Raw genomic sequence first — 20228 nt, forward strand, 5'->3', positions numbered from 1 at the left:
TTGGTAATACACTAAGACGTCATGGTTTGAAATCATGCATGGCACGGAAGGTTCCCCTGCTTAAACCAGCACATGTCCAGGCACGTCTTAAGTTTGCCAATGACCATTTGGATGATCCAGAGGAGTCATGGGAGAAAGTCATGTGGTCAGATGAGACCAAAATAGAACTTTTGGGTCATAATTCCACTAAACGTGTTTGGAGGAAGAAGAATGATGAGTACCATCCCAAGAACACCATCCCTACTGTGAAGCATGGGGGTGGTAGCATCATGCTTTGGGGGTGTTTTTCTGCACATGGGACAGGGCGACTGCACTGTATTAAGGAGAGGATGACCGGGGCCATGTATTGCGAGATTTTGGGGAACAACCTCCTTCCCTCAGTTAGAGCATTGAAGATGGGTCGAGGCTGGGTCTTCCAACATGACAATGACCCGAAGCACACAGCCAGGATAACCAAGGAGTGGCTCTGTAAGAAGCATATCAAGGTTCTGGCGTGGCCTAACCAGTCTCCAGACCTAAACCCAATAGAGAATCTTTGGAGGGAGCTCAAACTCCGTGTTTCTCAGCGACAGGCCAGAAACCTGACTGATCTAGAGAAGATCTGTGTGGAGGAGTGGGCCAAAATCCCTCCTGCAGTGTGTGCAAACCTGGTGAAAAACTACAGGAAACGTTTGACCTCTGTAATTGCAAACAAAGGCTCCTGTACCAAATATTAACATTGACTTTCTCAGGTGTTCAAATACTTATTTGCAGCTGTATCATACAAATAAATAGTTAAAAAATCATATATTGTAATTTCTGGATTTTTTTTTTAGATTATGTCTCTCACAGTGGACATGCACCTACGATGACAATTTCAGACCCTCCATGATTTCTAAGTGGGAGAACTTTCAAAATAGCAGCGTGTTCAAATACTTATTTTCCTCACTGTATATATATATATATTGTGTGTGTGTGTTAATAATGTATTAAATTAAAAGGGTATGTATATTAAAATGTGGTGAAGCTGTACATTTTAACCAGTCAGTAAATTTAGAACATTATTATTCTACAATTAAAATGACCGAATGATGTAAAAGAACAAGTTAATTTAGTAAATTGTGAAATATTAAAGTGTATAATGTTGGATAATATTATACACTGAACATTTATTTGAATTCATTATATCCTGTACCTCAGTGAGGCTGTAGCTGCTGCGCATGCGCACTCGTACATCCGGGAACTTCCGGGAAGCCCGTCAGCCAATATGGCGGAGGTAAGAAATTCTAAATGATTTTCCTTTTAAAAACAGAAACACAGTAAAAAGTCTTCTGGGTTTTATTTTCATTAATTGATGCAGTGAGGGATGTGGATGTTTGAGATGATCGCGGGTGGATTTCCCCCGCAGCGCGGTGTGAACACGAACACTTTACTTATTCAAACTTGTTGGATTTGTACTATGTTTTATTCTGTAAAGTTCTTAGCCTGCAGCTCGCGCCGTTAGCGGGGGGTAGAAGTGCGCGTGTCCCGGGGTAGGTGAGGGGCAGTGTGGGGCAGTGAGGGCCACGGCGGGGTTTATTCACTTAGTATAAAAAAGCTGGAGTTGTGTGGAGTGATGATGATGATGATGATGATGATGATGCTGCTGGAGACTGAGTGCAGTGAGCTAGCAGGGTTAGCATAAAGCTAACTCTCTGTGTGGAGACTGAACTGAAGGAAAAACTTCACTCGGGGGAGAAAGATCTAAAAATCTCCTCAGAGTGGGAATTACAGCCATATAACCCGGGTGTGTGTGTGTGTGTGTGTGTGTGTGTGTGTGTGTGGATGTGGGGGGGGGGGGGTGTTTAGGTAGTCACGTACACACACACTGGCAAATTATAATCCAAACACTGAGATTTAATTTTTTATTGTGTCTTATACTAACTAACATCACTGTCCATTACCGACATCACTCTCCATTACCGACATCACTGTCCATTCACTCTCCATTACTGACTTCACTGTCCATTACCAACATCACTGTCCATTACCAACATCACTGTCCATTCACTCTCCATTACTGACTTCACTGTCCATTACCAACATCACTGTCCATTACCAACATCACTGTCCATTCACTCTCCATTACTGACTTCACTGTTCATTACCGACATCACTGTCCATTACCAACATCACTGTCCATTCACTCTCCATTACTGACTTCACTGTCCATTACCGACATCACTCTCCATTACCGACATCACTGTCCATTCACTCTCCATTACTGACTTCACTGTCCATTACCAACATCACTGTCCATTACCAACATCACTGTCCATTCACTCTCCATTACTGACTTCACTGTTCATTACCGACATCACTGTCCATTACCAACATCACTGTCCATTCACTCTCCATTACTGACTTCACTGTCCATTACCAACATCACTGTCCATTACCAACATCACTGTCCATTCACTCTCCATTACTGACTTCACTGTCCATTACCGACATCACTCTCCATTACCGACATCACTGTCCATTCACTCTCCATTACTGACTTCACTGTCCATTACCAACATCACTGTCCATTACCGACATCACTGTCCATTCACTCTCCATTACTGACTTCACTGTCCATTACCAACATCACTGTCCATTACCAACATCACTGTCCATTCACTCTCCATTACTGACTTCACTGTTCATTACCGACATCACTGTCCATTACCAACATCACTGTCCATTCACTCTCCATTACTGACTTCACTGTCCATTACCAACATCACTGTCCATTACCAACATCACTGTCCATTCACTCTCCATTACTGACTTCACTGTTCATTACCGACATCACTCTCCATTACCGACATCACTGTCCATTCACTCTCCATTACTGACTTCACTGTCCATTACCAACATCACTGTCCATTACCAACATCACTGTCCATTCACTGTCCATTACCAACATCACTGTCCATTACCGACATCACTCTCCATTACCGACATCACTGTCCATTCACTCTCCATTACTGACTTCACTGTTCATTACCGACATCACTGTCCATTACCAACATCACTGTCCATTACCAACATCACTGTCCATTCACTGTCCATTACCAACATCACTGTCCATTCACTGTCCATTACCAACATCACTGTCCATTCACTGTCCATTACCAACATCACTGTCCATTACCAACATCACTGTCCATTCACTCTCCATTACTGACTTCACTGTCCATTACCAACATCACTGTCCATTACCAACATCACTGTCCATTACCAACATCACTGTCCATTCACTCTCCATTACTGACTTCACTGTCCATTACCAACATCACTGTCCATTACCAACATCACTGTCCATTCACTCTCCATTACTGACTTCACTATTCATTACCGACATCACTCTCCATTACCGACATCACTGTCCATTCACTCTCCATTACTGACTTCACTGTCCATTACCAACATCACTGTCCATTACCAACATCACTGTCCATTCACTCTCCATTACTGACTTCACTGTCCATTACCGACATCACTGTCCATTACCGACATCACTCTCCATTACCGACATCACTGTCCATTCACTCTCCATTACTGACTTCACTGTTCATTACCGACATCACTGTCCATTACCAACATCACTGTCCATTCACTCTCCATTACTGACTTCACTGTTCATTACCGACATCACTGTCCATTACCAACATCACTGTCCATTCACTCTCCATTACTGACTTCACTGTTCATTACCGACATCACTGTCCATTACCAACATCACTGTCCATTACCAACATCACTGTCCATTACCAACATCACTGTCCATTCACTGTCCATTACCAACATCACTGTCCATTCACTGTCCATTACCAACATCACTGTCCATTCACTGTCCATTACCAACATCACTGTCCATTCACTGTCCATTACCAACATCACTGTCCATTCACTCTCCATTACTGACTTCACTGTCCATTACCAACATCACTGTCCATTACCAACATCACTGTCCATTCACTCTCCATTACTGACTTCACTGTTCATTACCGACATCACTGTCCATTACCAACATCACTGTCCATTCACTCTCCATTACTGACTTCACTGTCCATTACCAACATCACTGTCCATTACCAACATCACTGTCCATTCACTGTCCATTACCAACATCACTGTCCATTCACTGTCCATTACCAACATCACTGTCCATTCACTGTCCATTACCAACATCACTGTCCATTCACTGTCCATTACCAACATCACTGTCCATTACCAACATCACTGTCCATTACCAACATCACTGTCCATTCACTCTCCATTACTGACTTCACTGTCCATTACCAACATCACTGTCCATTACCAACATCACTGTCCATTCACTCTCCATTACTGACTTCACTGTCCATTACCAACATCACTGTCCATTACCAACATCACTGTCCATTACCAACATCACTGTCCATTACCAACATCACTGTCCATTCACTCTCCATTACCGACATCACTGTCCATTACCAACATCACTGTCCATTACCAACATCACTGTCCATTCACTCTCCATTACCGACATCACTGTCCATTACCAACATCACTGTCCATTACCAACATCACTGTCCATTCACTCTCCATTACTGACTTCACTGTCCATTACCAACATCACTGTCCATTACCAACATCACTGTCCATTCACTCTCCATTACTGACTTCACTGTTCATTACCGACATCACTCTCCATTACCAACATCACTGTCCATTCACTCTCCATTACTGACTTCACTGTCCATTACCAACATCACTGTCCATTCACTCTCCATTACCAACATCACTGTCCATTACCAACATCACTGTCCATTACCAACATCACTGTCCATTACCAACATCACTGTCCATTACCAACATCACTGTCCATTCACTCTCCATTACTGACTTCACTGTCCATTACCAACATCACTGTCCATTACCGACATCACTGTCCATTACCGACATCACTCTCCATTCACTCTCCATTACTGACTTCACTGTCCATTACCAACATCACTGTCCATTCACTCTCCATTACCAACATCACTGTCCATTACCAACATCACTGTCCATTACCAACATCACTGTCCATTACCAACATCACTGTCCATTACCAACATCACTGTCCATTACCGACTTCACTGTCCATTACCGACTTCACTGTCCATTACCGACTTCACTGTCCATTACCGACTTCACTGTCCATTACCAACATCACTGTCCATTACCAACATCACTGTCCATTCACTCTCCATTACCGACATCACTCTCCATTACCGACATCACTGTCCATTCACTCTCCATTACTGACTTCACTGTCCATTACTGACTTCACTGTCCATTACTGACTTCACTGTCCATTACCAACATCACTGTCCATTACCAACATCACTGTCCATTACCAACATCACTGTCCATTACCAACATCACTGTCTATTCACTCTCCATTACTGACTTCACTGTCCATTACCAACATCACTGTCCATTACCAACATCACTGTCCATTCACTCTCCATTACTGACTTCACTGTCCATTACCAACATCACTGTCCATTACCAACATCACTGTCCATTACCAACATCACTGTCTATTCACTCTCCATTACTGACTTCACTGTCCATTACCAACATCACTGTCCATTACCAACATCACTGTCCATTCACTCTCCATTACTGACTTCACTGTCCATTACCAACATCACTGTCCATTACCAACATCACTGTCCATTCACTCTCCATTACTGACCACTGTCCATTACCAACATCACTGTCCATTACCAACATCACTGTCCATTACCAACATCACTGTCCATTACCAACATCACTGTCCATTCACTCTCCATTACTGACTTCACTGTCCATTACCAACATCACTGTCCATTACCAACATCACTGTCCATTACCAACATCACTGTCCATTCACTCTCCATTACCGACTTCACTGTCCATTACCAACATCACTGTCCATTACCAACATCACTGTCCATTACCAACATCACTGTCTATTCACTGTCCATTACTGACTTCACTGTCCATTACCAACATCACTGTCCATTACCAACATCACTGTCCATTACCAACATCACTGTCCATTCACTGTCCATTACCAACATCACTGTCCATTCACTGTCCATTACCAACATCACTGTCCATTCACTGTCCATTACCAACATCACTGTCCATTACCAACATCACTGTCCATTCACTCTCCATTACTGACATCACTGTCCATTGCCAACATCACTGTCTATTCACTCTCCATTACTGACTTCACTGTCCATTACCAACATCACTGTCCATTCACTGTCCATTACTGACTTCACTGTCCATTACCAACATCACTGTCCATTCACTGTCCATTACCAACATCACTGTCCATTCACTGTCCATTACCAACATCACTGTCCATTCACTGTCCATTACTGACATCACTGTCCATTACCAACATCACTGTCCATTTACTGTCCATTACCAACATCACTGTCCATTTACTGTCCATTACCAACATCACTGTCCATTTACTGTCCATTACCAACATCACTGTCCATTACCGACATCACTGTCCATTTACTGTTCATTACCGACATCACTGTCCATTACCGACATCACTGTCCATAACCAATTTCACTGTCCATTACCGACTTCACTGTCCATTACCGACTTCACTGTCCATTACCAACATCACTGTCCATTCACTGTCCATTACCAACATCACTGTCCATTCACTGTCCATTACCAACATCACTGTCCATTTACTGTCCATTACCGACTTCACTGTCCATTACCAACATCACTGTCCATTACCAACATCACTGTCCATTCACTGTCCATTGCTGACTTCACTGTCCATTGCTGACTTCACTGTCCATTACCAACATCACTGTCCATTACCAACATCACTGTCCATTCACTGTCCATTACCAACATCACTGTCCATTCACTCTCCATTACTGACTTCACTGTCCATTACCAACATCACTGTCCATTACCAACATCACTGTCCATTCACTGTCCATTGCTGACTTCACTGTCCATTGCTGACTTCACTGTCCATTACCAACATCACTGTCCATTACCAACATCACTGTCCATTCACTGTCCATTACCAACATCACTGTCCATTCACTGTCCATTACTGACTTCACTGTCCATTACTGACTTCACTGTCCATTACCAACATCACTGTCCATTCACTGTCCATTACTGACTTCACTGTCCATTACTGACTTCACTGTCCATTACTGACTTCACTGTCCATTCACTGTCCATTACTGACATCACTGTCCATTACCAACATCACTGTCCATTCACTGTCCATTACCAACATCACTGTCCATTTACTGTCCATTACTGACATCACTGTCCATTACTGACATCACTGTCCATTACCGACATCACTGTCCATTACCGACATCACTGTCCATTTACTGTTCATTACCGACTTCACTGTCCATTACCGACTTCACTGTCCATTCCCGACATCACTGTCCATTACCAACATCACTGTCCATTCACTGTCCATTACCAACATCACTGTCCATTCACTGTCCATTACCAACATCACTGTCCATTCACTGTCCATTACCAACATCACTGTCCATTTACTGTCCATTACCAACATCACTGTCCATTACCAACATCACTGTCCATTCACTGTCCATTACCAACATCACTGTCCATTCACTCTCCATTACTGACTTCACTGTCCATTACCAACATCACTGTCCATTCACTGTCCATTACTGACTTCACTGTCCATTGCTGACTTCACTGTCCATTTCCAACATCACTGTCCATTACCAACATCACTGTCCATTACCAACATCACTGTCCATTCACTGTCCATTACCAACATCACTGTCCATTCACTGTCCATTACCAACATCACTGTCCATTCACTGTCCATTACCAACATCACTGTCCATTCACTGTCCATTACCAACATCACTGTCCATTCACTGTCCATTACCAACATCACTGTCCATTTACTGTCCATTACCAACATCACTGTCCATTACCAACATCACTGTCCATTCACTCTCCATTACTGACTTCACTGTCCATTACCAACATCACTGTCCATTCACTCTCCATTACTGACTTCACTGTCCATTACCAACATCACTGTCCATTACCAACATCACTGTCCATTACCAACATCACTGTCCATTCACTGTCCATTACTGACTTCACTGTCCATTGCTGACTTCACTGTCCATTACCAACATCACTGTCCATTACCAACATCACTGTCCATTACCAACATCACTGTCCATTCACTGTCCATTACCAACATCACTGTCCATTCACTGTCCATTACCGACATCACTGTCCATTCACTGTCCATTACTGACTTCACTGTCCATTACTGACATCACTGTCTATTCACTGTCCATTACTGACATCACTGTCCATTACCGACTTCACTGTCCATTACCGACTTCACTGTCCATTCACTCTCCATTACTGACTTCACTGTCCATTACCAACATCACTGTCCATTACCAACATCACTGTCCATTCACTGTCCATTACTGACTTCACTGTCCATTGCTGACTTCACTGTCCATTACCAACATCACTGTCCATTACCAACATCACTGTCCATTCACTGTCCATTACCAACATCACTGTCCATTCACTGTCCATTACCAACATCACTGTCCATTCACTGTCCATTACTGACTTCACTGTCCATTTCCAACATCACTGTCCATTACCAACATCACTGTCCATTCACTGTCCATTACCAACATCACTGTCCATTACCAACATCACTGTCCATTCACTGTCCATTACTGACTTCACTGTCCATTACCAACATCACTGTCCATTACCAACATCACTGTCCATTCACTGTCCATTACTGACTTCACTGTCCATTACTGACTTCACTGTCCATTACTGACATCACTGTCCATTCACTGTCCATTACTGACATCACTGTCCATTACCAACATCACTGTCCATTCACTGTCCATTACCAACATCACTGTCCATTTACTGTCCATTACTGACATCACTGTCCATTACCGACATCACTGTCCATTTACTGTCCATTACCGACATCACTGTCCATTACCGACATCACTGTCCATTACCGACATCACTGTCCATTCACTGTCCATTACCAACATCACTGTCCATTCACTGTCCATTACCAACATCACTGTCCATTTACTGTCCATTACCGACTTCACTGTCCATTACTGACTTCACTGTCCATTACCGACTTCACTGTCCATTTACTGTCCATTACCGACATCACTGTCCATAACCGACTTCACTGTCCATAACCGACTTCACTGTCCATTACCGACTTCACTGTCCATTACCGACTTCACTGTCCATTTACTGTCCATTACCGACATCACTGTCTATTACCGACGTCACTGTCCATTACCAACATCACTGTCCATTTACTGTCCATTACCAACATCACTGTCCATTACCGACATCACTGTCCATTTACTGTCCATTACCAACATCACTGTCCATTACCGACATCACTGTCCATAACCAATTTCACTGTCCATTACCGACTTCACTGTCCATTACCGACTTCACTGTCCATTACTGACATCACTGTCCATTACCAACATCACTGTCCATTCACTGTCCATTACCAACATCACTGTCCATTTACTGTCCATTACCAACATCACTGTCCATTTACTGTCCATTACCAACATCACTGTCCATTACCAACATCACTGTCCATTACCGACATCACTGTCCATTCACTGTCCATTACCAACATCACTGTCCATTCACTCTCCATTACTGACTTCACTGTTCATTACCGACATCACTGTCCATTACCAACATCACTGTCCATTCACTCTCCATTACTGACTTCACTGTCCATTACCAACATCACTGTCCATTACCAACATCACTGTCCATTCACTCTCCATTACTGACTTCACTGTTCATTACCGACATCACTCTCCATTACTGACATCACTGTCCATTCACTCGCCATTACCGACATCACTGTCCATTCACTGACATCACTGTCCATTACAGACATCTCTGTCCATTTACTGTCCATTACCGACATCACTGTCCATTACCGACATCACTGTCCATTACTGACATCACTGTCCATTCACTCGCCATTACCGACATCACTGTCCATTCACTGACATCACTGTCCATTACAGACATCTCTGTCCATTTACTGTCCATCACCGACATCACTGTCCATCACCGACATCACTGTCCATCACCGACATCACTGTCCATCACCGACATCACTGTCCATCACCGACATCACTGTCCATTACTGACTTTCACTGTCCATTACTGTCCAGTACCATCACTGTCCATCACCAACATCACTGTCCATCACCAACATCACTGTCCATCACCAACATCACTGTCCATCACCAACATCACTGTCCATTTACTGTCCATTACCGACTTCACTGTCCATTTACTGTCCATTACCGACATCACTGTCTATTACCGACGTCACTGTCTATTACCGACGTCACTGTCCATTACCGACATCACTGTCCATTACCGACATCACTGTCCATTACCGACATCACTGTCCATTACTGTCCAGTACCATCACTGTCCATCACCAACATCACTGTCCATTTACTGTCCATTACCGACTTCACTGTCCATTACCGACATCACTGTCCATTTACTGTCCATTACCGACATCACTGTCCATTACCGACGTCACTGTCCAGTACCGACATCACTGTCCATTACTGTCCAGTACCATCACTGTCCATCACCAACATCACCGACATCACTGCCCATCACTGTCCATTACTGTCCAGTACCATCACTGTCCATCACCAACATCACTGTCCATTTACTGTCCATTACCGACGTCACTGTCCATTACTAACATCACTCTCCATTACTGACATCAATGTCCATTACTGTCCAGTACCATCACTGTCCATCACCAACTTCACTGTCCATTACCGACGTCACTGTCCATTACCGACGTCACTGTCCAGTACCGACGTCACTGTCCAGTACCGACGTCACTGTCCAGTACCGACATCACTGTCCATTACTAACATCACTCTCCATTACTGACATCAATGTCCATTTACTGTCCATCACCAACATCACTGTCCATCACCAACATCACTGTCCATTTACTGTCCATTACTGACTTCACTGTCCATTACTGACTTCACTGTCCATTACTGACTTCACTGTATATTCACTGTCCATTACTGACATCACTGTCCATTACTGACTTCACTGTATATTCACTGTCCATTACTGACTTCACTGTCCATTCAGTGTCCATTACTGACTTCACTGTCCATTACCAACATCACTGTCCATTTACTGTCCATTACCAACATCACTGTCCATTACCAACATCACTGTCCATTTACTGTCCATTACTGACTTCACTGTCAATTACCAACATCACTGTCCATTACCAACATCACTGTCCATTTACTGTCCATTACCGACTTCACTGTCCATTACTGACTTCACTGTCCATTACTGACTTCACTGTCCTTTTCCAACATCACTGTCCATTACCGACTTTACTGTCCATTACCAACATCACTGTTCATTACCAACATCACTGTCCATTACCGACTTTACTGTCCATTACCAACATCACTGTCCATCACCAACATCACTGTCCATTTACTGTCCATCACCGACATCACTGTCCATCACAGACATCACTGTCCATTACTGTCCAGTACCATCACTGTCCATCACCAACATCACTGTCCATTTACTGTCCATTACCGACATCACTGTCCATTACCAACATCACTGTCCATCACCAACATCACTGTCCATTTACTGTCCATTACCGACGTCACTGTCCAGTACCGACATCACTGTCCAGTACCAACATCACTGTCCATTACTAACATCACTCTCCATTACTGACATCATTGTCCATTTACTGTCCATCACCAACATCACTGTCCATCACCAACATCACTGTCCATTTACTGTCCATTACTGACTTCACTGTCCATTACTGACTTCACTGTATATTCACTGTCCATTACTGACATCACTGTCCATTACTGACTTCACTGTATATTCACTGTCCATTACTGACTTCACTGTCCATTCAGTGTCCATTACTGACTTCACTGTCCATTACCAACATCACTGTCCATTTACTGTCCATTACCAACATCACTGTCCATTACCAACATCACTGTCCATTTACTGTCCATTACTGACTTCACTGTCAATTACCAACATCACTGTCCATTACCAACATCACTGTCCATTTACTGTCCATTACCGACTTCACTGTCCATTACTGACTTCACTGTCCATTACTGACTTCACTGTCCATTACTGACTTCACTGTCCATTACTGACTTCACTGTCCATTTCCAACATCACTGTCCATTACCGACTTTACTGTCCATTACCAACATCACTGTTCATTACCAACATCACTGTCCATTACCGACTTTACTGTCCATTACCAACATCACTGTCCATCACCAACATCACTGTCCATTTACTGTCCATCACCGACATCACTGTCCATCACAGACATCACTGTCCATTACTGTCCAGTACCATCACTGTCCATCACCAACATCACTGTCCATTTACTGTCCATTACCGACATCACTGTCCATTACCGACATCACTGTCCATTTACTGTCCATTACCGACTTCACTGTCCATTACAGACATCACTGTCCATTTACTGTCCATTACCGACATCACTGTCCATTACCGACGTCACTGTCCAGTACCGACATCACTGTCCATTACTAACATCACTCTCCATTACTGACATCACTGTCTATTTACTGTCCATTACCAACGTCACTGTCCATTCACTGTCCATTACCGACTTCACTGTCCATTACCGACTTCACTGTCCATTACCAACATCACTGTCCATTACTTACATCACTGTCCATTACCAACATCACTGTCCATTACCAACATCACTGTTCATTACCAACATCACTGTCCATTACCGACTTTACTGTCCATTACCAACATCACTGTCCATCACCAACATCACTGTCCATTTACTGTCCATCACCGACATCACTGTCCATCACAGACATCACTGTCCATTACTGTCCAGTACCATCACTGTCCATCACCAACATCACTGTCCATTTACTGTCCATTACCGACATCACTGTCCATTACCGACATCACTGTCCATCACCAACATCACTGTCCATTTACTGTCCATTACCGACTTCACTGTCCATTACCGACTTCACTGTCCATTCACTGACATCACTGTCCATTACAGACATCACTGTCCATTTACTGTCCATTACCGACGTCACTGTCCATTACCGACGTCACTGTCCATTACCGACGTCACTGTCCAGTACCGACATCACTCTCCATTACTGACATCACTGTCTATTTACTGTCCATTACAAACTTCACTGTCCATTACCGACTTCACTGTCCATTTACTGTCCATTACTGACATCACTGTCCATTACTGACTTCACTGTCTATTACTGACTTCACTGTCTATTACTGACATCACTGTCCATTTACTGTCCATTTCCAACATCACTCTCCATTACTGACATCACTGTCCATTTACTGTCCATTACCAACATCACTGTCCATCACCAACATCACTGTCCATTTACTGTCCATTACTGACTTTACTGTCTATTACTGACTTCACTGTCCATTACTGACTTCACTGTATATTCACTGTCCATCACCAACATCACTGTCTATCACAAACATCACTGTCCATTAACTGTCCATTACCAACATCACTGTCCATTACTGGCTTCACTGTCCATTACCGACATCACTGTCCATTTACTGTCCATCACTGACATCACTGTCCATTACTGTCCAGTACCATCACTGTCCATCACCAACATCACTGTCCATTTACTGTCCATTACCAACTTCACTGTCCATTACCGACATCACTGTCCATTACTGACATCACTGTCCATTCACTCGCCATTACCGACATCACTGTCCATTCACTGACATCACTGTCCATTACAGACATCTCTGTCCATTTACTGTCCATTACAGACATCTCTGTCCATTTACTGTCCATTACCGACGTCACTGTCCAGTACCGACATCACTGTCCATTACTAACATCACTGTCCATTTAGTGTCCATCACCAACATCACTGTCCATCACCAACATCACTGTCCATTACTGACATCACTGTCCATTACTGTCCAGTACCATCACTGTCCATCACCAACATCACTGTCCATTTACCGTCCATTACCGACTTCACTGTCCATTACCGAAATCACTGTCCATTACTGACATCACTGTCCATTACAGACGTCACTGTCCAGTACCGACATCACTGTCCATTACCGACATCACTGTCCATTACCGACATCACTGTCCATTACTGACATCACTGTCCATTACTGTCCAGTACCATCACTGTCCATCACCAACATCACTGTCCATTTACTGTCCATTACCGACTTCACTGTCCATTACCGACTTCACTGTGCATTACCGACATCACTGTGCATTACCGACATCACTGACGTCACTGTCCATTACCGACGTCACTGTCCATTACCGACGTCACTCTCCATTACTGTCCATCACTCTCCATTACTGTCCATCACCAACATCACTGTCCATCACCAACATCACTGTCCATCACCAACATCACTGTCCATTTACTGTCCATTACTGACTTCACTGTATATTCACTGTCCATTACTGACATCACTGTCCATTCACTGTTCATTACTGACTTCACTGTCCATTACTGACTTCACTGTATATTCACTGTCCATTACTGTCCAGTACCATCACCATCATTACTGTCCATTACCGACATCACTGTCCATTACCGACATCACTGTCCATTACCGACATCACTGTCCATTACTGTCCAGTACCATCACTGTCCATCACCAACATCACTGTCCATTTACTGTCCATTACCGACTTCACTGTCCATTACCGACTTCACTGTCCATTACCGACATCACTGTCCATTCACTGACATCACTGTCCAGTACCGACGTCACTGTCCATTACAAATATCACTCTCCATTACTGACATCAATGTCCATTTACTGTCCATCACCAACATCACTGTCCATCACCAACATCACTGTCCATCACCAACATCACTGTCCATTTACTGTCCATTACTGACTTCACTGTCCATTACTGACTTCACTGTCCATTACTGACTTCACTGTCCATTACTGACTTCACTGTATATTCACTGTCCATTACTGACTTCACTGTATATTCACTGTCCATTACTGACATCACTGTCCATTCACTGTCCATTACTGACTTCACTGTCCATTACTGACTTCACTGTATATTCACTGTCCATTACTGACTTCACTGTCCATTAACGACATCACTGTCCATTCAGTGTCCATTACTGACTTCACTGTCCATTACCAACATCACTGTCCATTCACTGTCCATTACTGTCCAGTACCATCACCAACATCACTGTCCATTTACTGTCCATTACCGACGTCACTGTCCAGTACCGACATCACTGTCCATTACTAACATCACTCTCCATTACTGACATCAATGTCCATTACTGTCCAGTACCATCACTGTCCATCACCAACATCACTGTCCAGTACCGACGTCACTGTCCAGTACCGACGTCACTGTCCAGTACCGACGTCACTGTCCATTACTAACATTACTCTCCATTACTGACATCAATGTCCATTTACTGTCCATTACCAACATCACTGTCCATCACCAACATCACTGTCCATTTACTGTCCATTACTGACTTCACTGTCCATTACTGACATCACTGTCCATTCACTGTCCATTACTGACTTCACTGTATATTCACTGTCCATTAACGACATCACTGTACATTCAGTGTCCATAACTGACTTCACTGTCCATTACCAACATCACTGTCCATTCACTGTCCATTACCAACATCACTGTCCATTACCAACATCACTGTCCATTTACTGTCCATTACCAACATCACTGTCCATTAACTGTCCATTACCAACATCACTGTGCATTCACTGTCCAATACTGGCTTCACTGTCCATTACCGACATCACTGTCCATTACCGACATCACTGTCCATTACCGACATCACTGTCCAGTACCGACATCACTGTCCATTACTGACATCACTGTCCATTCACTGTCCATTACCGACATCACTGTCCATTCACTGTCCATTACTGACATCACTGTCCATTCACTGTCCATTACTGACATCAATGTACATTACCAACATCACTGTTCATTACCAACATCACTGTCCATTCACTGTCCATTACTGACATCAATGTACATTACCAACATCACTGTTCATTACCAACATCACTGTTTATTTATTGTCCATTACTGACATCAATGTGCATTACCAACATCACTGTCTATTAACTGTCCATTATCAACATGACTTTCTATTACCCACATCACTGTCTATTCACTGTCCATTACTAACATTACTATCCATTACTAACAGCACTGTCCATTACCCACATCACTGTCCATTACTGACCATTACCGACAATTACTGTCCAAATTATTCAAGTATTAATTTCCTATTTAATTTTTTCCTCACAATTCCAACATTACTTTATATTTGCACTGTTTCACAACAGTGTGTCTCTCTTATCATCATCATCATCATCATCATCATCATTATCCTGTTACTACATGTAACTTTGTATCTGTTATTTCTAAAATTGAGGAAGCTTGAAGGATCTTTGATATGATCTACGTAACTGTTGTATTTATTTCAGCAGACTTGTGGGACGAATAAAGGTATATCTTAACTAAACAAACATGCGGTTCACCACTTAATATCTTCCTGAGGGAACTTGGATTGTAACTCTGTTCTGTACGGATACGTGTATGGTACACCCCTAATAGATAATGAACCATGTTAGTTAGTTAGTTAGTTAGTTAGTTAGATAGTTAGATAGTTAGATAGTTAGATAGATAGATAGATAGATAGATAGATAGATAGATAGATAGATAGATAGATAGATAGATAGATAGATAGAAAGAAACAACTTTATTGTCATTGCATTGTACAGGTACAGCAATGAAATGCAGTTTGGCATCTACCAGCAGTGCAAAATGTAGCAGTCGTGCAAAAGTGCAGATAAACATCTAGCATATTTACAGCAAGTGGTATATATGAAAGTATATACAGTGAATAAATATAAAGGCTATTTCAGTGCAGAGATGTGTGGACATTCAGAAGTACAGTGAATAAATATAGAGGTGTACAGTAATTAAGAAAATGTGCAGAAATGAAAGGTTACAAGATCACAAGATTATGGCATTAAGGAGTAGCAAGCTGAATAAACAGTCTACTATATATAAAATATATATATATATATATACACACACATATTATATACCAAAAATGAATGTGAGATGTTGGGCAGAATGTACAGTAATAATAAAGATACATACAGATATAAAAAGTACAGATGTACTGAGAAGTAAAAAAGATATGATGTAGTATGTACATGTATAGTACAGAGGTTATATACAGTCTTTTGTATTTGTTTTATATACAGTCTTTTTTTTGTGTTTGTTTTTTAGTAATTTAGCGGTGTAGTGTAGAGTTCAGTAGTGTGATGGTGAATGTTTTGTAGTGATTAGCGGTGTAGTGTAGAGTTCAGTAGTGTGATGGTGATGGTGGATGTTTTGTAGTGATTAGCGGTGTAGTGTAGAGTTCAGTAGTGTGATGGTGGATGTTTTGTAGTGATTAGCGGTGTAGTGTAGAGTTCAGTAGTGTGATGGTGAATGTTTTGTAGTGATTAGCGGTGGAGTGTAGAGTTCAGTAGTGTGATGGTGATGGTGGATGTTTTTTAGTAATTTAGCGGTGTAGTGTAGAGTTCAGTAGTGTGATGGTGGATGTTTTGTAGTGATTTAGCGGTGTAGTGTAGAGTTCAGTAGTGTGATGGTGGATGTTTTGTAGTGATTAGCGGTGTAGTGTAGAGTTCAGTAGTGTGATGGTGATGGTGGATGTTTTGTAGTGATTAGCGGTGTAGTGTAGAGTTCAGTAGTGTGATGGTGGATGTTTTGTAGTGATTAGCGGTGTAGTGTAGAGTTCAGTAGTGTGATGGTGGATGTTTTGTAGTGATTAGCGGTGTAGTGTAGAGTTCAGTAGTGTGATGGTGATGGTGGATGTTTTGTAGTGATAAGCGGTGTAGTGTAGAGTTCAGTAGTGTGATGGTGGATGTTTTGTAGTGATTAGCGGTGTAGTGTAGAGTTCAGTAGTGTGATGGTGATGGTGGATGTTTTGTAGTGACTAGCGGTGTAGTGTAGAGTTCAGTAGTGTGATGGTGGATGTTTTGTAGTGATTAGCGGTGTAGTGTAGAGTTCAGTAGTGTGATGGTGATGGTGGATGTTTTGTAGTGATTAGCGGTGTAGTGTAGAGTTCAGTTGTGTGATGGTGGATGTTTTGTAGTGATCAGCGTTGTAGTGTAGAGTTCAGTAGTGTGATGGTGATGGTGGATGTTTTGTAGTGATTTAGCGGTGTAGTGTTGAGTTCAGTAGTGTGATGGTGATGGTGGATGTTTTGTAGTGATTAGCGGTGTAGTGTAGAGTTCAGTAGTGTGATGGTGGATGTTTTGTAGTGATTAGCGGTGTAGTGTAGAGTTCAGTAGTGTGATGGTGGATGTTTTGTAGTGATTAGCGGTGTAGTGTAGAGTTCAGTAGTGTGATGGTGGATGGGAAAAAAGCTGTCCCTGAACCTGCTGGTTCTGGTGCGCAAGTTCCTGTATCTCCTTCGTGATGGAAGGAGGTTAAACAGTTTATGACTGGGATGTGAAGAGTCCTTGATAATGTTGTGAGCTCTGCGCAGACATCTGCTGTGGTGAAGGTGCTCAATGCCAGGTAGTTGGGTGCCAGTGATGCGTTGGGCGGTTTTGACCACCCTTTGCAGTGCTTTACGTTCACACACAGTGGAGCCTCCGTACCATACAGTGATGGAGTTGGTCAGGATGCTCTCAATGATGCAGCGGTAGAAACTCGTTAAAATCCCCGGGGACAGATGAGATTTCTTGAGACTTCTCAAGAAGTACAGGCATTGTTGTGCTTTTTTTTTTTACCAGAGCTGACGTGTTCTGCTGCCAGGACAGATCCTCAGAGATGTGAACTCCCAGGAACTTAAAGCTGGAGACTCGTTCTACCTCGGTTCCATTGATGTTGACTGGTAGATGTCTCCCACTGTTGGATTTCCGGAAGTCCACAATGAGCTCTTTGGTCTTTGTGGCGTTGAGGGACAGGTTGTTAGCGGCACACCATGCTGCCAGATTACGGATCTCTTCCCTGTAGGCCGATTCGTCGTTGTTTTCGATCTGGCCGGCCACGGTGGTGTCATCTGCATACTTGATGAAGATGTTGGAGTTATACAGAGGAGCACAATCGTGGGTGAACAGGGAGTAGAGCAGTGGGCTCAGAACACAGCCCTGCGGTATGCCAGTTTTCAGAATGAGGGTTGAGGATACCTGGTGTACCAACCTGACAGATTGAGGTCTGTTGGTGAGAAAGTCCAGAATCCATCTGCAAATGGAGGTGCAGATACCCAGTTCACTGAGCTTAGTGATCAGTACAGTGGGGAGGACTGTATTGAATGCAGAGCTAAAGTCAATGAACAGCATTCTGATGTATGTGTTGCTTTTATCTAGGTGGGTGAGAGCAGAATGAAGAGCTGTGTAAACTGCATCCTCTGTTGACCTGTTCGGGCGATAGGCATACTGGTGTGGGTCCAGTGTAGGTGGTAGGCCCGCAGTGAGGTGATTCAGGACCAGTTTCTCAAAGCACTTCATAGCAATGGGGGTAAGTGCAACCGGGCGAAAGTCATTCAGGCATTTAGCAGCTGAGTGCTTAGGCACTGGTATGATAGTAGTGGTCTTCAGGCATGTTGGTACCGTGGCTTGGGCCAGTGACAGGTTAAAAATGTCAGTAAAAACCTGTGCCAGTTGTCCAGCGCATGCTCTGAGAACACGTTCCGGTATGCCATCCGGGCCAGCTGCCTTGCGTGCATCCACTCTGCTGAACACTGAATAGACGTCCGTTGTTGAGAGTGAAAGTGGGCTGTAAGCAGTAGCAGAGTCCGTGGTTGGTGTAAAATGTCCTGTGACTAAATCGCAAAATCTGGAGAGACGCTGGGCCTCGCGTTGTGCATGCGCCGCTATCTTGGTCTGTTAGCCTGTTATAACATCAACCTAAAGTCTTGTCATTATCTCATAAAAGGATGTTGTGTGTTTGTGTTGTGTTG

The 20228-nt window shown here is 43.1% G+C and overlaps 1 protein-coding gene across 1 annotated transcript in view; it reads left to right on the forward strand.

Annotated features, from left to right (window-relative positions):
• Positions 1–1150: 1150 nt before the first annotated feature.
• mier1b (mesoderm induction early response 1b, transcriptional regulator) overlaps positions 1151–20228 on the forward strand; it is a 44447-nt gene continuing 25369 nt past the window's right edge. Inside the window, exon 1 of the mRNA XM_083541090.1 lies at positions 1151–1255. Within this exon, the coding sequence (XP_083397216.1) occupies positions 1247–1255 (9 nt within the window). The 5' untranslated portion in view covers positions 1151–1246. The remainder of the gene's footprint in view (positions 1256–20228) is intronic.

Source organism: Silurus aristotelis (assembly GCF_946808225.1).
Source record: "Silurus aristotelis genome assembly, chromosome: 5".
NCBI classification, from domain to species: Eukaryota; Metazoa; Chordata; class Actinopteri; order Siluriformes; family Siluridae; genus Silurus; species Silurus aristotelis.